At 38.8% G+C, this 25,151-nt stretch overlaps 1 protein-coding gene across 3 annotated transcripts in view; it reads right to left on the minus strand.

The window, feature by feature from the left end:
* LOC148776008 (cytochrome P450 2C21-like) overlaps window positions 1-25,151 on the minus strand; it is a 48,054-nt gene that overhangs the window by 16,373 nt on the left and 6,530 nt on the right. Inside the window, exons 2-7 of one of the 3 annotated variants that reach the window (XM_088842149.1) lie at window positions 20,684-20,846; window positions 19,381-19,530; window positions 12,260-12,420; window positions 4,773-4,949; window positions 3,656-3,797; window positions 2,884-3,071 (exon numbers count right to left, since the gene is read on the minus strand). In XM_088842149.1, coding sequence (XP_088698275.1) covers window positions 2,884-3,071; window positions 3,656-3,797; window positions 4,773-4,949; window positions 12,260-12,420; window positions 19,381-19,530; window positions 20,684-20,846 — 981 coding nt within the window. The remainder of the gene's footprint in view (window positions 1-2,883; window positions 3,072-3,655; window positions 3,798-4,772; window positions 4,950-12,259; window positions 12,421-19,380; window positions 19,531-20,683; window positions 20,847-25,151) is intronic. The other 2 variants (XM_088842150.1, XM_088842151.1) reach the window with 2 other exon arrangements.

The raw sequence follows: 25,151 nt of genomic DNA on the forward strand, positions 1-25,151 counted from the left end.
TTGAATAAGACCTGTATTTTTTCAAATGAGAAACAAAGTTGGCAAACCTTTAGATTCATCAAGAAAAAAAGAGGTACAACTCAGACAAAATTAGACATAAAAGAGGAAACATTAAAATTGATACCACAGAAATTCAGAGGATGATGACAGATGATAATAAACAACAATACATGAACAAATTGGATAACCTGGAAAAAATAGATTAATTCTTAAAAACATGCAACCTATTAAGACAGAATCATGAACAAACAGAAAATTTGAACACAGCAGTAGCTAGTAAGGAGATTGAGTTTGTAGTCATAAACTCCCAACACACAAACAAAAAAACCGAAAGATGGTTTTGAGTTTTCCTGGTGACTCAGACAGTAAAGAATTGGCCTACAGTTGGGGAAACCTGGGTTCGATCTCTGGGTTGGGGAGATCCCCTGGAGGGGGGCATGGCAACGCACTCCAATATTCACGCCTGGAGAATCCCCATGGACAGAGAAGCCCAGTTGGATACAGTCCATGGGGTCACGCAGAGTCAGACATGACTGAGCAACTAAGCACAGCACAGAGATAGTTTTGGTAATGAATTCTACCAAATACAACTTTTAAAGATGAATGAATACCAACTCTTCTCAAACTCTTCCAAAAAATACAAGAGGAAGGAACACTTCCAAATTTATTTTGTAAGGTCAACATTACTCTGCTATCACAACCAGAGAAGAACATTACAAAAAAATGAAAAAGAAGACTCTTGAGAGTCCCTTGTACTGCAAGGAGATCCAACCAGTCCATTCTAAAGGAGATCAATCCTGGGTGTTCATTGGAAGGACTCATGCTAAAGCTGAAACTGCAATACTTTGGTCACCTCATGCGACGAGTTGACTCACTGGAAAAGACTCTGATGCTGGGAAAGGTTGGGGGCGGGAGGAGAAGGGGACGACAGAGAATGAGATGGCTGGATGGCATCACCGACTCTGTGGACATGAGTTTGAGTGAACTCCGGGAGTTGGTGATGGACAGGGAGGCCTGGCGTGCTGTGATTCATGGGGTTGCGGAGAGTCGGACAGGACTGAGCGACTGAACTGAACTGAACTGAACTGAAAGGCCAATAGGCTTGATAAACATAGACACAAAATCCTCAACAAAATATTAGCAAACTAAATTGAAAAATACAGTAAAAGGGCCATAGACTATGAATAAGCTGGATTCATTTCAATGATGCAAGGATGGTTCAATATGTGTAGATCAATCATTGTGATACAACTCATTAACAAAATGAGGGATAAAAATCATATGACCATCTCAAGAGGGTCAGAAAATGCATCTATGAAAGTCAACACTAATTCATGATAAAAAAACAAACAAACTCTGAACAAAGCGGGTATGGAAGGAACATACCTCAACCTAACACCGGCTGTATACAACAACTCCACAGTCAAGATCATATTCAACAGTGAAAAGGGGAAAGCTTTTCCTCTAATATCAGAAATAAGATAAGGATAACCATTCTCACCACTTTTATTGAACAGAACGGATTAGGATTTGGGAAAATGTTTCTTAAAATGCAAAAGGATTGAGTATGTTTAAATGCTAATGGAAAGGAGCCAGCAAGGAGAGAGAGAATACAGATAGAGAAAAAAGAAGAAATGATTCCTGAAAAAGTGACAGGAAAGGGATCCATGAGACAGGCAGAAAGATTTACTTTAGATAAAAAGAGAGCCCTTCTTCTACAACAAAATGAAAGAGAAAACAAAGGGTGTGGATGTAGCTAAACTTGTAAACCTTGTGGACGGGAGTTGAGGGAGTTTCCTACAGTGGCTCTTAGTTTCTTTGTGGAAGACTAACTCACTTGGGGAGAAGTCCTCAGTGGAGAACTAGAAGGGAAGAATTCAAGGCTGAAAGCCCATGTCATGCTTGTTGGAGCAAGTTGAGTTGGGTTACCAAGCAAGAATGTTGGATAAGATGGAGGATTCATTTAAGGATGGTGATAATAATATCAACCTGCTGGGCTGCATGGTCTTTTTCAGAAGGAGTCATTAGCTCAAGCACAGGCAGAAAGGCAGAAGACTGTTGCAGTGGATTTTGGATAAGTAAGTGAAACAAACAGTTAGGGAGGAGACTAACTATCTGCTAGATAGTCAGGTGGGGGCAGCATGGTGTGAGACATATGAGAATAGAGGACACTGGTTAAGTGCCCATAATAGTAAAACATACACTGGAAAATAAGGAAGTAGACAGAAGAGTGGGCTAATGAACAGGCAGAGTGTAGAGTTATCAGTGTACTGAGAACCCTGTGGAAGCCTAAGCACTATTGTATTTATTAAATTGTATTAACAAACAAAACGGAAAGGAGCATGTGGTCAGAGGGTAAAACGTATGACATGACTGTGTAGTACCTGTAAACAATTGTGTGCATGCTTAGTCACCCAGCCGTGTCTGACTCTTTGCGATCCCATGGACTGTAGCTCACCAGGCTTCTCTATCCATAGGGTTTTTCCAGGCTAGAATACTGGAGTGGGTTGCCATGCCTCCTCCAGGAGATCTTCCCAACCCAAGGATAGAACCCAGGTCTTCTTCACTGCAGGAAGATTCTTTACCAGCTGAGCCACTTTAAGACACCAGTTATCAACTATCACAGCAGTAGAATTATACAGTGCCTAGCTGTCTACTGGTTTCCCCGTGGTTCAGACAGTAAAGAATCTATCTACAATAAGTGAGACCTGGGTTCAATTCCTGTGTTTGGATGATCCTCTGGAGAAGGGAAAGGCTACCCACTCCAGTATAATGGCCTGGAGAATTCCATGGACTGTGTAGTCCATGGGGTCTCAAAGAGTCGGACATGACTGAGCGACTTTCACTTTCAAGAGTCTTGAGTATAGATGAAATACCTCTTACCTTGGGAATGAGGTATTCTCTGAACTTAACATCCCGAGTTGCTGCATGGGGCAGATTGCTGGGGACAAGGTCAACGTATCTCTGGATCTCGTGCACCACAGCATCTGTGTAGGGCATGCGGTTCCTGTCCTGCATGCAGGGGCTTCGGTTTCTGCCAACCACACGGTCAATTTCTTCCTGAACTTTAGCTGGCAAGATAGGAATCATAATTTAGGTCTAATGATAAAGACATTTTTTTATCTTCTTAATCATGGTTACATTGGAAAATTCGTTTGCCCAAAAGGATATAATTGAAAAGAATTTTTAATTTGTATATAACTTTTTTAGAGTGAAGCTTTTTGACAAATGATTGTGATTTTCTGAATCAATCCTTTCACCACAATGCATTTGTGTAGAATTATCTTTTGACAAAAATATATTTATCTGGACTTAGAAGGCTTTATAAAGCAATGCCCTTTTAGAGAGAGAAGAAGGGTAATGCTTTCCAGATCCTAGGATAACTCTCTTTACTACATTTGACATAATGCAGATCAATGATGCTCCACCACAGAAAACAACAGTAACCTCAGCCCTTGAAACCTCTGCTGCTGATTAAATATTTCATTATGCTTCACTTTAATTTAAATTTAATTCATCCAGTTATAGGAAGATCTACTAATGATGAATTTTTCTTCTCGTACAATATCTAGGCAGATGAAGAATGGAATAGTCATTAATGTTGCCTGCCAATTTCTACCCAGAATTTTATCCTGTCCATCATCTGTGATCCTACCTGTGACCTCTGGGTGCTTCAGCAGGAGCAGGAGCCCATATCTCAGAGTGAGGCTTGTTGTCTCTGTTCCAGCATTAAACACATCCCATACAGTGGTGATCAAGTTGTCCATGGTAAATTCAGAATGTTTATTGTGTTTTTCCTAGCAATGATGTATTAGGATTACTTGATAAATAAAAGAGCCTTATAAACAACATAAAATAATTCCATATAACACCATAATTTTTAAAAAATTTACTTATCTGAAAAATTAAGTCAAACATTAGAGAGTGTTATAGATGAAGGTAAAATTAGATGAGTTGTTAGAATTACTTCAGTTAAAACATAGAGTTAAACTTCCAAGTCTTTTCTGATTCTTTACTTTTGATACTCACTAGAGCAAATCAGTTCTTCAGCAGTTTCTAACTTGTCTCTTTTCAAGTCATCACTGCTACTCACTGTCAATTCAAGGGTCTATTGTTTATTTCATCATATCTGAAGTTCTCACTCAAGTATTCAGAATCACCTACCCTCAAACTGCAACACTATTCCCAAAATCATCAGTCATTACACCCATGACAGTTTCTCAGTTACAATCAAGATAATCTCTAAAAATTCCACACACTTCATCACTGCACTTATCATTCCCTGAACCAATTTTGTCATCTCTGCTAATCTAAGCCAGAGTTTTCTCAAAACCTACCTCAGCTGTTTCCTACTATCTTTCCAACAGTAAGCCTTTCTTGATTCCCACCAATTCCTGGTTTCTCTCATTTGTTACATCATCCATTCATGGAGTTTATATGATGAAAAAGAATATGCTGCCTATCAATAATCTTGAATGTGCCTATTTGTCTGTGTGTGAGTGCTTCAACCTGTCCCCAAATAAAGAACCAGCTTTAACATGGTAAATATAAAAACTTCCAAATAATTTTCAGTGACAATTTATAAATCTCTCGAGACATCCAGTATGGTTTGCACAAGCAATATTCATTCTTGTATGTGCAAGCAGTGAACACATCTTTAAGAAGGAGCATTTGTTCTAGTAAACCAATTTCACTGAGAAGAACAAAGCTATTCCATGTGTCACATCACTCCACCCACAAAGATGAAGTAGCAAATCTGGGTTCCATTTTACCTTTTCCATTTTAATCAGAAAGTAATCAATAAAATCTTGAGGGTTATTGAGGTCCAGGGATTCTTGGTGTTTCTTTATTTTCTCCAAAATAAACTTTCTTTGCTCAGCCATGTTTTTAAATATTGTATTATGACTTCCTGGGAAATAACGTAGTAAAGATGGAAAAGCATTGAAGAGCTGAAAGATGAAAGAATCATTCATTAATTTATTCAGCAGACTTTTACTGGCCCATATTATGGATTAAACACATTGCTATAAAATGAGTAGATTAAGATGAATAAGACATGCATCTTGCACTAAAATACATTTGAAGTTGAGAAGGAACTGATAAATTGGCTGGAGTAACAGCATGCACAGGTTACCAACTAATTTCAAAACCATTCAAATTCATTTCTAACCATAGCTCTCTAAAGAAATTCAGGATCATACTACCATCTTTCCAAATGTGGGTACTGAGATTCAGAAAAGTTAGTCAACCAGTTTAAGATGCAAAACTAGTGATAGAGGTAGAACCCAGTGTTCACTCTAGTTTACCCTACACACATGTCTACAGGGAGTCATCTAAAAAGTGTGCAGGGATCAAACCCTTTGTGTTATAGTTTCTATGAAAGTATAGTTAATGTGCAATATTTATTAGTTTCAGATGTACAAAATTGTGATTTGACATTTATATACATTACAAAGTTTTCACCATGGTTAGTTTAGGAGCCCTCTGTCATCATACAGCTATTGAAATGTTATTGACTATTCCTTGTGCTGTATATTATATCCCTGTGACTTTATTTTATAACCAGAGGTTCAGACTTCTTAATCTATTTCATTCATGCCCACATTCCCTCCCCTCAAGTGACAACTAGTTTATTCTCTGGGTCTATGAGTCTCTGTTTTGTTTTGTTTGTTTTCATTTTTAAATTCCAAACATGAAGTAAATCATATGGTATTTGTCTTTCTCTGCCTTACATTTTCCCTTTAGCATAATATTTTCTAGGCCCATCCATACTGTCATAAACAGCACTATTCAATCTGTTATATGGCTGAATAAATTTCCATTGTATATATACAAACCATATTTTCCTTATCCACTCATTCTTTGATAGATAGTAAGGTTGCTTCTATATCTTGACCATTGTAAACAAAGGTACAGTGAACATAGGGGTACATACACATTTTCAAATTAGTGTTTTTATTTCTTTTGGATAAATATCCAGGACTGGAATTGCTGAATTGTCGTTAGTTCTATTTTTAATTTTTTGACGAGCTTGCATATTGTTTTCCCATAGTGCCTGCACCAATTTACATTCCCACCAACAGTTCATGAGGGTTCCCTTTTCTCCACATTCTCCCCAAACTTGTTATTTCTTTTTGACAAAAGCCATTCTGACTGGAAGAAGCACAAGCTGGAATTAAGATTGCTGGGAGAAATATCAATAACCTCAGATATGCAGATGACACTACCCTTATGGCAGAAAGTGAAGAGGAACTCAAAAGCCTCTTGATGAAAGTGAAAGAGGGGAGTGAAAAGGTTGGCTTGAAGCTCAACATTCAGAAAACGAAGATCATGGCATCTGGTCCCATCACTTCATGGGAAATAGATGGGGAAACAATGGAAACAGTGTCAGACTTTATTTTTGGGGGCTCCAAAATCACTGCAGATGCTGATTGCAGTCAGGAAATTAAGAGACGCTTACTCCTTGGAAGGAAAGTTATGACCAACCTTGATAGTATATTAAAAAACAGAGACATTACTTTGCCAACAAAGGTCCGTCTAGTCAAGGCTATGGTTTTTCCCGTGGTCATGTATGGATGTGAGAGTTGGACTGTGAAGAGAGCTGATCGCCGAAGAATTGATGCTTTTGAACTGTGGTGTGGAGAAGACTCTTGAGAGTCCCTTGTACTGCAAAGAGATCCAACCAGTCCATTCTAAAGGAGATCAATCCTGGGTGTTCATTGGAAGGACTGATGCTGAAGCTAAAACTCTAATACTTTGGCCACCTCATGCGACGAGTTGACTCACTGGAAAAGACTCTGATGCTGGGAAAGGTTGGGGGCGGGAGGAGAAGGGGACGACAGAGAATGAGATGGCTGGATGGCATCACCGACTCTGTGGACATGAGTTTGAGTGAACTCCGGGAGTTTGTGATGGACAGGGAGTCCTGGCCTGCTGTGATTCATGGGGTTGCAGAGAGTCGGACACGACTGAGCAACTGAACTGAACTGAACTGAACTGAATTCTGACTGGTATGAGGTGATATCTCATTGTGGTTTTGATCTGCGTTTCCCTGATGACTTGTGATGTTGAGTATATTTTCATATGCTTATTGGACATCTATATATCTATCCTCTTTGGAAAAATGTTTATTCACATCCTCTAGACACTTTAATTTATTTTGAGTTTGCTCTTTTGTTTTTGATTTTGAATTGCACGTGTTCCATGTGAATTTTTTAAATTAATCCCTTGTCAGGTATATTGTTTGGAAATCTCTTTTCCCATTTAGTAGGTAACCATTTTGTTCCACTGGCATTCTTGTCTTTTTGCTAATCTTAAAAAATGTTTTCAGATTTTCACTGTTGAGTATGATGTTAGCTATGGGCTTGTCATTATGCCCTTTATTACATTTTGAGGTGTATTCCTTCAATACTCACTCATGAAGAGCTTTTGCCATAAATGGATGTTGAATTTTTTTAAAGCCTTTTTTAACATAGTTTGTGATCATAAAATTTTTCTTCATTTTGTTAATTTAATGTATCAGATTGAATGATTTGCAGATATGGAACCACTCTTGCATCGCTGGGATAAATTTAAGTTAATCATGGTTTGGGCTTTCCTGATAGCTCAGCTGATAAAGAACCCGCCTGCAATGCAGGAGACCTGGGTTTGATCCCTGGGTTGGGAAGATCCCCTGGAGAAGGGAATGGCTACCCACTCCAGTATTCTAGCCTGGGAAATTTCATGGACTGTATAGTCCATGGGGATTGCAAAGAGTCAGATGCAACTCAATGACTTTCACTTCACAATCATTTGGTTTATGGCCCTTTTAATGTATCGGTCAATTCTGTTTGCAAATATTTTATTGAAAATTTTTGAGGAAATGTTCTTTTCTCTTCAATATTTTTGCAAAAGTTTGAGAAAGATATGTATTAACATCTCTAAATTTTTCATAGAATTCACCTGTGAGGCTATCTAGTCTTATATTTCCAATGATGGGGGTGTTTTGATGATTAATTCAATTTGATTACTGATGATCAGTCTGATTAGATTTTCTGTTTCTTCCTGATTTAGTCTTGGTATGTTATGTGTTTCTGTGAATGCACACTTTTTTTCTAGGTATCCAGTTCACTGGTATGTAATTGTTCATAGTGGTGATCATGATCCTTTGAAGTGTTGTGATATCAGTTGTAATGCTTTTCTCTTTCATTTCTGACTTTTATCTATTTGGATTGTCTCTCTTTTTATCTTGATGAGTCTGGCTAAGGTTTATCATTTTTGTTTATCTTTTCAAGAACCAGCTTTTAGTTTCATTGATTTTTTTCTATTGTCTGTAGTTAATATTTCATTTGTTTGATCTCTGACTTTTATTATTTCCTTCCTTTTACTAACTTTGGGCATTGTTTGTTCTTCTTTTTCTAGTTATTTTAGTGTAAGGTCAGATTGTTTTTTTTTTTTTTTTGAGTTTTTTTTAGTTTCCTCTGATGGTAGGACTATTTGCTACAAAACTCCCTCTTAGAACTGTTTTTGTTTGTCACAAAGATTTTTAAATGTTCTATTCCCATTTTCAATTATCTCAAAATATTTTCATTTCCTCTTTGATTTCTTTATTGACATATTATCCAATCCCCACATGTTTGTATTTTTTCCAGTTATATTTTCTTGTGATTGATTTCTAGTTTCACACAGTTATGGTTAGAAGAGATGCTTCATATGTTCAATTTCTTGAACTTATTGACATTATTAATTTGTTTTGTGACATAACACAATCTATCCTGGAGAATGTTTCAGGTACACTTGAAGAGAATGTGTATTTGACTGCATTTGGATGGAATGTTCTGTGTAAATCTGATCTAATGCGTTCCTTAACACCAATTTTTCCTTATTAAGTTTAGATCTGCATGATTTCTTCATTGGTGTAAATGGTGTGTTAAAGTCTCATACCATTATTATATTATGATCAACAATTCCCTCTAAGTCTATTAATATTCACACCATTTTTTAGTAATGAATAAACTCACCAGGAAAACAACAGAATAGGAAAAACAAGAGATCTTTTAAAGAAAATTAGAGATATCAAGGGAACATTTCATGCAAAGGTGGGCTCGATAAAGGACAGAAATGCTATGGACCTAACAGAAGCAGAATATATTAAGAGGTGGCAAGAATACACAGAAGAACTGTACAAAAAAGATCTTCACGAAGAAGATAATCACGATGGTGTGATCAGTCACCTGGAACCAGACATCTTGGAATGTGAAGTCAAGAGGGCCTTAGAGAGCATCATTAAGAACAAAGCTAGTGGAGGTGATGGAATTCCAATTGAGCTATTTCAAATCCTGAAAGATGATGCTTTGAAAGTGCTGCACTCAATATGCGAGCAAATTTGGAAAACTCAGCAGTGGCCACAGTACTGGAAAATGTCAGTCTTCAATCCAATCCCAAAGAAAGGCAATGCCAAAGAATGCTCAAACTACCGCACAATTGCACTCATCTCACACGCTAGTAAAGTCATGCTCAATATTCTCCAAGCCAGGCTTCAGCAATATGTGAACCGTGAACTCCCAGATGTTCAAGCATGTTTTAGAAAAGGCAGAGGCACCAGAGATCAAATTGCCAACATCTGCTGGGTCATGGAGAAAGCAAGAGAGTTCCAGAAAAACACTGATTTCTGCTTCATCGACTATGCCAAAACCTTTGACTGTGTGGATCACAATAAACTGTGGAAAATTCTGAAAGAGATGGGAATCCCAGACCACCTGACCTGCCTCTTGAGAAACCTGTATGAAGGTCAGGAAGCAACAGTTAGAACTGGATATGGAACAACAAACTGGTTCCAAATAGGAAAAGGAGTACGTCAAGGCTGTATATTGTCACCTTGCTTATTTAACGTATATGCAGAGTACATCATGAGGAACGCTGGGCTGGAAGAAGCACAAGCTGGAATCAAGATTGCCAGGAGAAATATCAATAACCTCAGATATGCAGATGACACCACCCTTATGGCAGAAAGTGAAGAAGAACTCAAAAGCCTCTTGATGAAAGTGAAAGAGGAGAGTGAAAAGTTTGGCTTGAAGCTCAACATTCAGAAAACGAAGATCATGGCATCTGGTCCCATCACTTCATGGGAAATAGATGGAAAAACAGTGGAAACAGTGTCAGACTTTATTATTTTGGGCTCCAAAATCACTGCAGATGCTGATTGCAGCCATGAAATTAAAAGACGCTTACTCCTTGGAAGGAAAGTTATGACCAACCTAGATAGCATATTAAAAAGCAGAGACATTACTTTGCCAACCAAGGTCCGTCTAGTCAAGGCTATGGTCTTTCCCATGGTCATGTATGGATGTGAGAGTTGGACTGTGAAGAAAGCTGAGCACCAAAGAATTGATGCTTCTGAACTATGGTGCTGGAGATGACTCTTGAGAGTCCCTTGGACTGCAAGGAGATCCAACCAGTCCATTCTAAAGGAGATCAATCCTGGGTGTTCATTGGAAGGACTGATGCTAAAGCTGAAACTCCAATACTTTGGCCACCTCATGCGATGAGTTGACTCACTGGAAAAGACTCTGATGCTGGGAGGGATTGAGGGTGAGAGGAGATGGGGACGACAGAGAATGAGATGGCTGGATGGCATCACCGACTCGATGGACATGAGTTTGAGTGAATTCCGGGAGTTGGTGATGGACAGGGAGGCCTGGCTTGCTGTGATTCATGGGGTCGCAAAGAGTCGGACACGACTGAGCAACTGAACTGAAAACTGAACTGAAACTCACCAGAAATATTAAGTTAATGCCTAAATTATGTAGCTTGGTCGGAGAAGCCTGGTAGGCTACAGTCCACGGGGTCGCATACAGTCGGACACGACTGAGCGACGGAACGGAACGGATTTTTATTTAAGCATTTTAAACCCTGAGAAATATACGTGTTAAATCTCTTCAGTCATGTTCAACTTTTTGTGACCCTATGGACTGTAGCCCACCAGGCTCCTCTGTCCATGTGATTTCCCAGGCAAGAATACTGGAGTGGGTTGCCATGCCCTCTTCCAGGAGATCTTCCTCACTCAGGGAATGGAACCTGTGTCTCTTACACCCGCTACATTGGCAGATGCCTTTTTTACTACTAGAACCACCCAGAAAGCCCTGAGATATATACACGCTGCCCTTATTCACCTGGCTATTTCTAATCCTAAAGGGTATTGGCTCCTTTTTAAATAGTACCGTCATGACTTAATACCTTTGCTAGACACTGAAGAAATTTATTAAGGCTGGTTCAGTTCAGTTCAGTTCAGTCGCTCAGTCGTGTCCGACTCTCCGCGACCCCATGAATCACAACCAGGCCTCCCTGTCCATCACCAACTCCCGGAGTTCATTCAAACTCATGTCCACAGAGTCGGTGATGCCATTCAGCCATCTCATTCTCGGTCGTCCCCTTCTCCTCCCGCCCCCAACCCTTCCTAGCATCAGAGTCTTTTCCAGTGAGTCAACTCGTCTCACGAGGTGGCCAAAGTATTAAAGTTTCAGCTTTAGCATCAGTCCCTCCAATGAACACCCAGGATCGATCTCCCTTAGAATGGACTGGTTGGATCTCCTTGCGGTACAAGGGACTCTCAAGAGTCTTCTCCAACACCACAGTTCAAAAGCATCAATTCTTCGGCGATCAGCTTTCTTCACAGTCCAACTCTCACATCCATACATGACCACCGGAAAAACCATAGCCTGGTAGCTTGTATCAAACTAGCTAGAGAATTGAGAAATCTAGCTTCTAAGTCTAGTTCATTCTTTTTCTTGGTTAGGCTACTTTGGAAAATATGTTTAATATTTCCGGGTGAATTTTCATGTTCCAAAAAATGAGGAATAGAGTATTTGTCCTCTATGGTCCTTCCCAAATGGAAAACATCGTAACCTTACATTCCACATAGAATTTTAGTTATAAAGGATGTACCACATATGTTATTAACTTTTCCTCACATGTACTATCATAAAAAACGTATTTTATATACCACTCTCTTTATCTATAGATATATAAATCAGGGGGTTAAAAAGGTTTCTGAAAAAAAGATTTTGCTATAATTGATACACGACAATATTATATTTTTCTTTATATTACTATATTTCACATTTTACAACTCATTAGCTAAATTGAATTGATAACTCACTAATCAGTTATAGGTGATAGTTTGATTAACATTATCCATTTTGATAGGACAAAAAGGGATGTGGAAGGATGAGCAATCAATTAGCTAGAAAATTGTTTCCCATTTAAAGAGAATCGACTTTACCTCTATCCAGGGGGTGCTTGCAAGCACTGCATTTTCATTAAAATATTTTATCAAGGTTAGTAATTTCTCATCACTGTACTCAAAACGATTCCGGAAAATAATGGAGCAGATCACATTGCAGGGAGCACAGCTCAGAAGTAAAGTAGGATCACAAGGCGATCCTAAAAAGTGAATATAAGTGTTAGAAAATATTATAGTATAAATCTTACATTTACTGTTTAAAGTAAGTAAGAAGGGTTGACTTCCAAGATTTTTTTTTAATTATAAGAACAACCTGGACATACAATCATCACTATTCAACATGCCTAAAATAAAATTTATTGTGTTTTCCCAAGCAAAATTATCTAATCCTGTGTGATTTATTTATTTTCCCTCCAAGTGTTCTCCTATTTATGTCATTCTCCAAATAACAGTCACAAGGTAATTCACAAGAAAAAGGTTATTTTAAAATGTCTTTAATGTTGCCAGATTTAGCCCTCACTGTCGATACTTCTTCATCACACCTACAGGAAACAGCAATATCATAAGAAAATCAAGAGACTAGGGAGACTTGAAATAATATTTCAAAAATGCAGTTGAAAAAATTGGACTGGTCAGAATGGTCATCATCAAAAAATCCACAAACAATAAATACTGGACAGGATGTGGAGAAAAGGGAACACTCCTACACAGCTGGTAGGAATGTAAACTGATAAAGCCTCTATGGAAGACAGTATGGAGATTCCTTTAAAAACTAGGAATAAAAATGCCATATGACCCATCAATCCCACTACTAGGCATGACCCTGAGGAAACCAAAATTGAAAAAGACACATGTACCCCAATGTCCACTGAAGCAATATTTGCAATAGCTGGGACATGAAAGCAACCTAGATGTCCATCAACAGATGAATGGTTAAAGAAGCTGTGGTACATATATACAATGAATATTACTCAGACATTAAAAGGAATGCATTTGAGTCAGTTCTAATGAGGTGGACAAACCTAGAGCCTGTTACACAGAGTGAAATAAGTCAGAAAGAGAAAAGCAGCTATTGTATATTAACTCATATATATGGTATCTAGAAAGACAGTACTGATGAAACTATTTGTAGGATAGAAATGGAGATGCAGACATAGAGAACAGACTTATGGACACAGGTGTGTGGAAGGGAGGAGAAAGTGGGATGAATGGAGAGAGTAGCATGGAAACATATACACTAACATATGTAAAATAGATACCAAAGGGAATTTGCTGTATGAATCAGGGACCTCAAGCCAGGGTGACAACCTAGAGGAGTAGAAAGGCATGGGAGGTAGAAGGGAGGTTCAAGAGGGAGGGGACATATGTATACCTATGACTGATTCATGTTGATGTATGGCAGAAACCAACACAATATTGCGAAGCAATTACCCTTCAATTAAAAACAAATAATTTTTTTAAAAAAGAAAAAAATTTTAGTGTGCTTTTTCTGTAGAAGAAAAGAACAGTGACAGAAATTGGAGTTACATTAAGATATTTAAAAAATATGTTATAGTATTAAAAACAGTCTTCCCAACCAAAATAAAGAATATGACTAGCTTTATTCCTGTTCGATGACAATTTGTAAGCCTCGTCTTTTCTTCTTCTACTGACATCTGGACTGCTGCTGCTGCTGCTGCTGAGTCACTTCAGTCTTGTCCGACTCTGTGTGACCCCTTAGATGGAAGCCCACCAGGCTCCCCCGTCCCTGGGATTCTCCAGGCAAGAACACTGGAGTGGGTTGCCATTTCCTTCTCCAATGTGTGAAAGTGAAAAGTGAAAGTGAAGTCGCTCAGTTGTGTCCGACCCTTAGCGATCCCACGGACTGCAGCCTACCAGGCTCCTCCATCCATGGGATTTTCTAGGCAAGAGTACTGGAGTGGCTTGCCATTGCCTTCTCTGAACCTAATAACTATAAATGGGTTAAATTCAAGAGTAAGATACCAGGTGATCTAAATAGGACCTGAAGTCATGGAAGAAAGCTGGACTAGGTGACTTGAAAGAAAGCTCAAGTGATACTTCCTTGCCACAGGAACAAAATTTAAAGCATATAAGTTCTGGTTTTTCACCAAGAACCTTCATCCCCAATCCATCCCTAAAAGACCATAAAAATCTCAAGCCTGCATCCTTCCTCTGCTCTCTCAAGCCATTTTTGGATCTGGTTTCTAGCCACCTGCCCTCCACAGAAAGCCTCATTATGTGTGTAACAGACCTTTTCATATCCTATTGAGATGTGTGTATCACTATCAATCTCAACAGCTAAACTAAATTTTCAATGGGAGGTCCATCCTGCCTTTTTCACTCTCCTCTTTCACTTTCATCAAAAGGTTCTTTAGTTCTTCTTCACTTTCTGGTATAAGGGTGGTGTCATCTGTGTATTTGTGGAGAAGGAAATGGCAACCCAACCCAGTATTCTTGCCTGGAGAATCCCATGGATGGAGGAGCCTGGTGGGCTACGGTCCACGGGGTCACGAAGAGTTGGACACAACTAAGTGAATTCACTTTCACTTTTCTTTTTCATGCATTGGCGAAGGAAATGGCAGCCTACTCCAGTGTTCTTGCCTGGAGAATCCCAGGGACAGGGGAGCCTAGTGGGCTGCCGTCTAGGGCATCGCACAGAGTCAGACACGACTGAAGTGACTTATCAGCAGCAGCATCTGTATATTTGAGGTTATTCACATTTTCCTGGAAATCTTGACTCCAGCTTGGGCTTCATCCAGCCCAGCATTTCGTATGATGTACTCTGCAAGTAAGTTAAATAAGCAGGGTGACAATACACAGTCTCAACGTATTCCTTTTCCCATTTGGAACCAGACTGTTGTTCCATGTCCCATTCTAACTGTTGCTTCCTGACCTGCCTCCTGATTTCTCAGGAGGCAGGTCAGGTGGTCTTGTATTCCCATCTATTTCAAAATTTCCCAGAGTTTGTTGTGATGCACACAGTCAAAGTCTTTGGCATAGTCAATAAAGCAGAAGTAGATATTTTTCTGGAACTCTCTCAGTTTTTTGATGATCCAACGGATTTTGGCAATTTGATCTCTGGCAATTTCCTCTCCCTTTTCTAAATCCAGACTGAACATCTGGAAATTCACAGTTCACAGGCTGTTGAAGCCTGGCTTGGAGAATTTTGAGCATTACTTTGCTAGCATGTGTTCAGTTCAGTTCAGTCACTCAGTCATGCCCGACTCTTTGCAATCCCATGAACCGCAGCACACCAGGCCTCAATGTCCATCACCAACTCCCAGAGTCTAACCAAATCCATGTCCATTGAGTCGGTGATGCCATCCTACCATCTCATCCTCTGTCGTCCCCTTCTCCTCCTGCCTTCAATCTTTCCCAGCATCAGGGTCTTCTCAAATGAGTCAGCTCTTCGCATGAGGTGGCAAAGTATTAGAGTTTCAGCTTCAACATCAGTCCTACCAATGAACACCCAGGACTGATCTCCTTTAGGATGAACTGGTTGGATCTCCTTGCAGTCCAAGGGACTCTCAAGAGTCTTCTCCAGCACCACAGTTCAAAAGCATCAATTCTTTGGCGCTCAGCTTTCTTCATATTCCAACACTCACATCCATACATGACCACTGGAAAAACCATAGCCTTGACTAGACGGACCTTTGTTGGCAAAGTAATGTCTCTGCTTTTTAATATGCTGTCTAGGTTGCTCATAACTTTCCTTCCAAGGAGTAAGCGTCTTTTTATTTCATGGCTGCAATCACCATCTGCAGTGATTTTGGAGCCTCAGAAAATAAAGCCTGCCACTGTTTCCACTATTTCCCTATCTATATGCCATGAAGTGATGGGACCAGATGCCATGATCTTAGTTTTCTGAATGTTGAGCTTTAAGCCAACTTTTTCACTCTCCTCTTTCACTTTCATCAAGAAGCTCTTTAGTTCTTCTTCACTTTCTGCCATAAGGGTGGTGTCATCTGCATATCTGAGGTTATTGATATTTCTCCCAGCAATCTTGATTCCAGCTTGTGCTTCTTCCAGCCCAGCGTTCCTCATGATGTACTCTGCATAGAAGTTAAATAAGTAGGGTGACAATATACAGCCTTGACGTACTCCTTTTCCTATTTGGAACCAGTCTGTTGTTTCATGTCCAGTTCTGACTGTTGCTTCCTGACCTGCATACAGGTTCCTCAAGAGGCAGGTCAGGTGGTCTGGGATTCCCATCTTTTTCAGAATTTTTCACAGTTTCTTGTGATCCGCACAGTCAAAGGCTTTGGCATAGTCAATAATGCAGAAATAGATGTTTTCTGGAACTCTCTTGCTTTTTCCATGATCCCGCAAATGTTGGCAATTTGATCTCTGGTTCCTCTGCCTTTTCTAAAACCAGCTTGAACATCTGGAAGTTCATGGTTCACATATTGCTGAAGCCTGTCTTAGAGAATTTTGGTCATTGCTTTACTAGTGTGTGAGAAGATTGCAATTGTGTGGTAGTTTGAGCACTCTTTGGCATTACCTTGCTTTGGGATTGGAAATTAAAACTTTTCCAGTCCTGTGGCCACTGCTGAGTTTTCCAAATTTGCTGACATGTTGAGTGCAGCACTTTCACAGCATCATGTTTCAGGATTTGAAGTAGCTCAACTAGAATTCCATCACCTCTACTAGCTTTGTTCGTACACACTTACCTAGAGCTAGACATCCTGGAATGTGAAGTCAAGTGGGCCTTAGGAAGCATCACTACAAACAAAGCTAGAGTGTGAGATGGATGAGTGCAATTGTGCGGCATTGCCTTTCTTTGGGATGGGAATGAAAATTGACCTTTTCCAGTCCTGAGGCCACTGCTGAGTTTTCCAAATTTACTGGCATATTGAGTGCAGCACTTTCACCTCCACTAGCTTTGTTCATAGTGATTCTTCCTAAGGCCCACTTGACTTTGCATCCCAGGATGTCTGGCTCTAGGTGAGTGATCACACCATTGTGATTATCTGGGTAATGAAGATCTTTTTTGTGTAGTTCTGTGTATTGTTGCCACCTCTTCTTAATATCTTCTGCTTCTGTTAGGTCTATACCATTTCTGTTTTATTATGCTCATCTTTGCATGAAATGTTCCGTTGGTATCTCTAACTTTCTTGAAGAGATCTCTAGTCTTTCCCACTCTATTTTTTCCCCTATTTCTTTGCATTACTCACTAAGGAACACTTTCTTATCTCTCCTTGCTATTCTTTGGAACTCTGCAGTCAAACTGGGCTACCTCACGGGTATGAGGTCTCCATAGTTAGGTGGAATCAAGCAGAGTCTGGGTGGTTATCAGTGAGGAAGTTGAGAGAAGGCCATATTAATTATGAGAAAACTGAATCAGCTAACAATAATTTCTCCTTGAAATACAAATCAGGTGGACAAAACCACTTACAAGTATGTGTATCAAATTTCAGTATTCATTGATTTACTAATTCCATTTCAGAAATTTTATTCTAGAAAGTAATCAGAAATATTCAGTGATTAATAGGTTTTTTATAGTATTAGCAACAAAGTATTGAAAAAAGTCTATCTGGACAAATAAATAAAGTTTGGTTAAATAAACTATCAGTTCAGTTCAGTTTAGTCACTCAGTCGTGTCCGACTCTCCGCGACCCCATGAATCACAGCACGCCAGGCCTCCCTGTCTATCACCAACTCCCGGAGTACACTCAAACTCATGTCCACAGAGTCGGTGATGCCATCCAGCCATCTCATTCTCCGTCGTCCCCTTCTCCTCCCGCCCCCAACCTTTCCCAGCGTGTGGATCACAATAAACTGTGGAACATTCTGAAAGAGATGGGAATCCCAGACCACCTGACCTGCCTCTTGAGAAACCTGTATGCAGGTCAGGAAGCAACAGTTAGAACTGGACATGGAACAACAGACTGGTTCCAAATAGGAAAAAAATAAACTATGGTACTTGCAAAATAATAGACTACTATACTATTAATAATGTTCTTGATAAAATAACATGCAAACATATTTATTTAATATGTTAAATTTTAACATAAGGATAGAGAACATCTATTCAGATGAACCTTGTGTTCTTATCACTGCTTCTGCCAAATCTCCCACCCATTCCCAGATAATATGTACCAAATGTCCACATGATGTTCATTGACACTCTACTTGAGAAACACTCAAAAGAAGAAACCAGAATCATGCATATATCTATAATTATTGCATTATTTATATCAGTAGCAGCAAAAAATTAGGGGGAGAAATCTATCTGGATTACTATATATCAGTGGTAAAAAACCCCAATACCGAGTCACAACTTAGAATATAGCATTAGTAAGTTAATAATGTTCTTTAAAAATGAAATATTGAAGTTAAAAACCACATATGTCTTATGATTCTGATCTTGCTCCTTCCCTGTCAAGTCTCCTACTCACCCCTTTCTCTCCTATCCCCTCTTCGGTCCTGCATGGGCATCCACACAGGTGTACACTGAGCAGATGTGTGCTGCTGCAGCTCCCTCCGTTCACTCCCACGGGGAGCTATAATACAGCCTTATGCACAGAGAAGGACTTGGTGCAAAATCTATACCTGAACCACTAATTTTGTTTCAGTTTCATTAAGATATCACAGATAGACAAGAATGAACAAGTTTAAGGTATACTGCATAATGACATAACATACATGTGTTGCAAAAAATTTGCAATACTTCTCAAGAAGCTACCTGAGAACTTAATCTTTTAAACAATTTTCACCAAGTTACTAGCAGATTGCCAAAATTCACACTTGCTTCTTCTTCCTGTGCACACATAAAAGCACATGTCCCAGCTCCTCTTACAGATAACCACATTTCCCAACTCTTGTGACTGAGTTACAGCCCATGGAATATGAAAGAATTTTTGTGTGCCTGCCATACCTCACCTGTTAAAAACAGTATTGCACTTTTCTTTATTCTTTCCTTCACCCCCACTACCATTCAAAGAGCTGAACTCTGGGAGCCACTGGAAGGCAACCATGTGCTGAAGAGATCAAAGGCCCTGGAAACCAGCCATTATGCCAACCACTTCACCTCCTACTACTGTCATGTGAACAGAAAGTAAACTTCTGTTGTATTTGAGCCATTATCACTCTGTAGTCTACATGTAATATCATTTAGCCTGCCCAAGCAGTTACTCTTAATTACATAAAGAAATACCCACCATTGGTTTTTTTTAATGCTTCCACCAAACATAAGGCTTCCTCTTGAATTCTGTGCTCAATAGTCCTCTTCCCCATCCCCATATTCCTCAAAACCATGAGGGAGAAACGTCGAGTTTGCTTCCATGTTTCTCCATTGCTGAAAACAATTCCTATCAGAACGAAAACCAAAAACAGAGAAGAATAATCCACTGCCATGAATTCTAGCTGAGAGTCTTTAAACAAGGAAATGACAAGGACACCTAAGCAGGGATTAAATATAGTAGTGACAGCCTCAGGAATTCCTATCGGGCCCTTCATCACCTGCTCCTCCTCTCTTAACCCAGCTTATATCTTACTGTTAAGACTCTTGGTTTTACATATTACGTACACTCTTCTTTATCCATTAGCTCCTGCAAAATTCAGAACACCCCTAAGAACCAAGTGTTATGTCTCCATTTTACTTATGAGAATGCTGAAAATCACAGAAGCAAAATACTTGCTGTTTGGTAACACAGCTAACAACCCACAGGGTCCAAGTTATAGGTTAAGTTTTCAGGATTGATTTGTGCACTGAAAATGAACTGTAGGCAAAACAACAAAAGAGTCAGTTCTTAGGACAGGGATAAACAGCACTTGTGTATTGAAAGGAAGCTCATGAAAATCTATTCCTCAAGTAAGGGACATGGCCATAGCTCTTCCCATTTTGACATTTTCCTTCTATTTGCTAATCTCCTCCATGAAATATGGATGTCTTCCCCGTGTTCTAGCCTGTGGGTGCCTGCCACCCCTTCTCACAGCTTCACGGCTGTGAGACCCTCTTTTCAGAGCATATTTGTGCTTTATGCTTTGTATTATATTCTATTGGATTAAAAAAAATTATTGTGCTTTTTTTTCTAAGAATAGCAAATTGAATGCAATTTACATATTCCAAACCTTTGTTGGTTCCGTGTATATATTATGCACGCTTCCAAAATTAGTCTCTTAGCAACCATGACTCAGGCCAGAAAGCAAAATGTTCAGTAAAGAGGATAATTTATTGTCATTTTCCTCCCTTCTTTTTCTCTCTGTCTCTTTCTCATTATCTTACCTGGCCATAATTTTTTAATAGAACATTAGTGACTAGAAGATTTGTTTCACTGCACTTAATGTTTCATTCAGACTGTGTCATCTTCATAATTTTAAATATGGATTAATGATCCATAGAAAACTGTTCATTTATGATGCTTTCATAAACTTCTGTATTACCTATAATTTCTCAATTCCTTAGCTTATTTGAATCTTTCCAACCTACAGTTCCCACACAGTCCTCAAATAGAAGCATACCTAATCCCTTGTTGATGTTGTCTGCCACTGGTAAACTACCTCTGCCAGAAAATTCCTCACTCTGATCAATCAGGATTTGCTTCACTGCTTCATATCCATGCAACACCACAGTGGGCTTCATGCCAAAATACAAAGTGAACACAGGACCATAATCTTCTGCTAGCTGGAAAAGGAACAGGAGATGCAAGAACAGTGAGCATTACAAAACTGAAAATGTAGATAATGTAGGAAAATGTAGATAATGTGGGAAATATTTTTAATCTTCTTAAGATTCACAAATTGTAAAAGGTTTCAATTTCTAGAACCAGTAATTTGATATGACATCACTTTACTACAAGGGTAATTATTATATTATTAAGAATACTGTTATTATTATCATCACCATCAATAGTTATTCTTTATTCAGCTACTGCTATGTGACAAAAGCCAAAGTATGAATTTTATTAGTATTATTCTATTAAGCTTTTTTCTGCCAAACCTGTAATTGCTCCTTCCTTTTTATAGTGGCAATAAATGATATGTTTCTTCTGTTTAAGGGACGGTGCTCAATCTCTCACACATGCAGATTAATAATCAGCCCCTCACCGTCCATTCCTAACATCTTTAGCACCAGAGACCTCTAAGCATTCAAAATACATAAGGACAGAGCCATAGACATTTTCCATCTTCCCAGTGTGATGATGTAAGTAAGTTTCCACGAACTGAGATAAGCAGAAGGGATATGCACAAATTCTACACTAGCATAAATGGGTAACAACACATCTTTCATTTCTCCTCCTATCCATAGGTTGAAATGACAGCATGGAGATGACCCCTCCGTGACTGCAAATGAGAACAGCCCCAGAGCACAGGATGGCAAACTACAAGACTGAGAAGATCTGGTTCTCTGAAAGACCTCGTGGAGGAGAGGCAGCCCAGCAGCACTTAACTCTATGCCTTCTATGTGGAAGGCAGAAATAAACTGTCTTCCTTAAGTCACTGCATTATTGTGGTCTTTCTGTCATAGCAGCTTATTTAGTGTACTACGTGATATAGACTTTCAGTCTTTCACCTTGTCCAATGTTTGAATCTTTTTGCCACCTTATAATCTATTCTCCATACAGCAACTCATTTCACAAAACAAATGTTAAAGAATATCATATTGCTCTTACGCTAAAGACCTATATTCTTAAAATCCCTATAAGATCTACATACTCTGGTCTCTGCTTATCTGCCTAATCTCATCTCACAACATGCTTTTACCTACTCTCTGGGTGACAAACAATAGGTCCTCTTTTAAACATTCCAATAACTAAGTCTGCTCCAGACTGAAAAAAAAAAAATGGAACAAACATTTACCTGTATTTTATCCAGTTAATGTCTAATTATTTTTCAGAGCTAATTATTTTTCTTAGCTCCAATTTCCCTTCCACAGAGAACCCTTACTGACTGTGTCTCTCACCTGTAATCCTTTAAACTACATCACCTTTTCCTACTGTGTTCCTATTACATGGTTTGCAATCATGCACTTATTTGCATAACTTTCATAAATACATGCCTACCATCTAGACTGTAAATTCTGTACTGCTGACCTTTTTTTTTTTTAATTCACTGCTCGGATAGTTAAAGAACCTGACTGCAATGTGGCAGACCTGGGTTCAATCCCTAGGTTGGGAAGATCCCCTGGAGAAGGAAAGAGCTACCCACTACAGTATTCTTGCTTGGAGAATTCAATGGACAGAGGAGCCTGGCTGGCAGGCTACAGTCCATGGGGTTGCAAAGAGTCGGACGTGACTGAGTGACTAAAATTTTCACTTTCTTTCAGTTTGAAAATTCCCAGCATCTGACACACCTGGTACTGAAAATAGGCATTCAGTAACTTGTTAAGCTCAGGTATTAATATTTGTGCATAATAATTATTACTCACATTTTAAAGAAATAGAAATTAAAGCTCAGAGAGATTTTTAAAATTTGACCAAGACTGTGAGTTAACAAGTGTATGACCTGGGGTGCTGACACAATCTCTTCAAAACCAGAGTCTGATACACAGAAGGAGGAGCTTCTAGGGGCACTGGTCACATACCTTTCCCAGAGAAGTCAGATTTCAGATAATTCCTTCAAGATTTAAAGATCTATAGACTAGTAATTCATTCATTGAGCAAATACAACAGAAACTGAAATTTCTTGATACTTGGTTATTTCCTTGATTTCAAATCAATGTATTATTTTTTCAGGAAAATTTTGGGGTTGTCACTCTGTAACTATGCAGTTTTTAAAAATTAAAGCAATTTCATTGCCATTAGAATTCACCAAAAATAAGTGCTATAAAGGACACATAGGTCACAACATGGACAGGGAATTCCTACTTTTGACAATTGCAACAATGATCTCAATGATCTCACTCCATTCTGGCAACCTTTAGCTATATACCATCTAAAATCATGTCTGGGAGTCATACATCATGGACAAGTGGGATTTATCCCAGGGATGCATGTATGGGTCAATATTCTCAAATAAATCATGGACAAGTGGGATTTATCCCAGGGATGCAAGTATGGGTCAATATTCTCAAATAAATCAATGAGATATACCATACTAACAAGTGAAAAAATAAAAATCATATGATAATAGATGTAGAAAACTTTTTTATAAAACTCAATATCCATTTAAGATTAAAAATTCTCTACAAAGTAGATATAGAGGCAACATATTTCAACGTAATTTTTAAAATCACACATATAATAAGTCCACAGCTAACATCATCATACTTGACAGTGAAAAACTGAAAACATTTTCTCTAAAATCAAGAACAAGATAAGGATGCCCACTCTTGCCACTTTTACTCAAAATATCATATTGGAAATCAAAGCCATAGCAATCAAAGAAAGAGAAATAAAAGGAATTGAAAAGAATGAAGAAAAACTGTCCTTATTTGAAGATGATACAATACTTTGCTTACAAAATTCTAAGTTTAGTTCAGTCACTCAGTCATGTCCAACTCTTTGCAATCCCATGGATTGCAGCACGCCAGGCCTCTCTGTCCATCACCAACTCCTGGAGTTTACTTAAACTCATATCCATTGAGTTGATGATGCCATCTAACCATCTCATCCTCTGTCGTCCCCTTCTCCTCCCGCCTTCAATCTTTCCCAGCATCAGGGGCTTTTCCAATGAGTCAGTTCTTCACATCAGGTGGCCAAAATATTAGAGTTTCAACTTCAGCATCAGTCCTTCCAATGAATACTCAGGACTGATTTCCTTTAGGATGGACTTGTTGCATCTCCTTGCTGTCCAAAATTCTAAAGATACCAACAAAAATCTTCTAGCTAGAGCTCATCAGTGAATTTGGAAAAGTTGTAAGATAAAAAAATTAACATACAAAAATCTGTTCCACTTCTAAACAATAAGAACAAACTATCAGAGAAATTATTAAAACAATCCCACTTATCATCACATAGAAGAGAATAAAATTCCAAGCAATAAATCTAATTAACCAAGGAAGTAAAAGACATGTACTCAGAAAACTTTAAGGTGCTGAAAGACATAACATGCTCATGGACAGGGAAAATTAATATTGTTAAAATGAACATATTCCATATTGCCAAAGGAAATCAACAGATTCAAAGCAAATCCTATCAAAATACCAGTGTAATTTTCAAAGTGCTACAACAAGTAATTCTAAAATTTGTATGGAAACACAAAATATCTCAAGTAGACAAAGATATCCAAAGAAAGAACAGAACCAAAAGTATCATACTCCCTGATGTCAGACTATAGTACAGAGTTACAGTAACCAAAACAGAATTGAACTGGCACAAAAACAGACACAGGTCTAGGGACCAGAACATAGAACCCAGAAAATAACCCACACTTACATGAAAAATGAATACATGAAAAAGGACACAAAAATATACAGTGGGGAAAAGGCAATTTCTTCAATAAGTGGTGTGAGGAAAACTAGACAGCTATACATAAAAGGATTAAATTAAAATATTTCACATGCTAGTAAGGTTATGCTCAAGATCTTTTAAGATAGGCTTCAGCAGTACATGAATCGAGACCTTCCAGATGTAAAAGCTGGGTTTAGAAAAGGCAGAGGAACCAGAGATCAAATTGCCAACATTCATTAGATCATAGAGAAACAAGTTCGGTTCAGTTCAGTCGCTCAGTCATGTCTGACTCTTTGCAGCCCCATGGACTGCAGCATGCCAGGCCTCCCTGTCCATCACCAACTCCTAGATTTTACTCAAACTCTTGCCCATTGAGTCGGTGATGCCATCCAACCATCTCATCCTCTTCTAGGAGAAAGCAAGGGAATTCCAGAAAAAGATCTACTTCTGCTTCATTGACTATACTACATCCTTTTACAGTATGGATCACAACAAACTGTGACAAATTATTAAAGTGATGGGAGTACCAGACCACCTTACCTGCCTCTTGTGAAACCTGTATGCGGGTAAAGAAGCGACAGTTAGAACTGGATATGGAA

Source organism: Moschus berezovskii, chromosome 12, assembly GCF_049115385.1.
Source record: "Moschus berezovskii isolate FMDL1 chromosome 12, NW_MosBer_1.0, whole genome shotgun sequence".
Classification (NCBI taxonomy): domain Eukaryota; kingdom Metazoa; phylum Chordata; class Mammalia; order Artiodactyla; family Moschidae; genus Moschus; species Moschus berezovskii.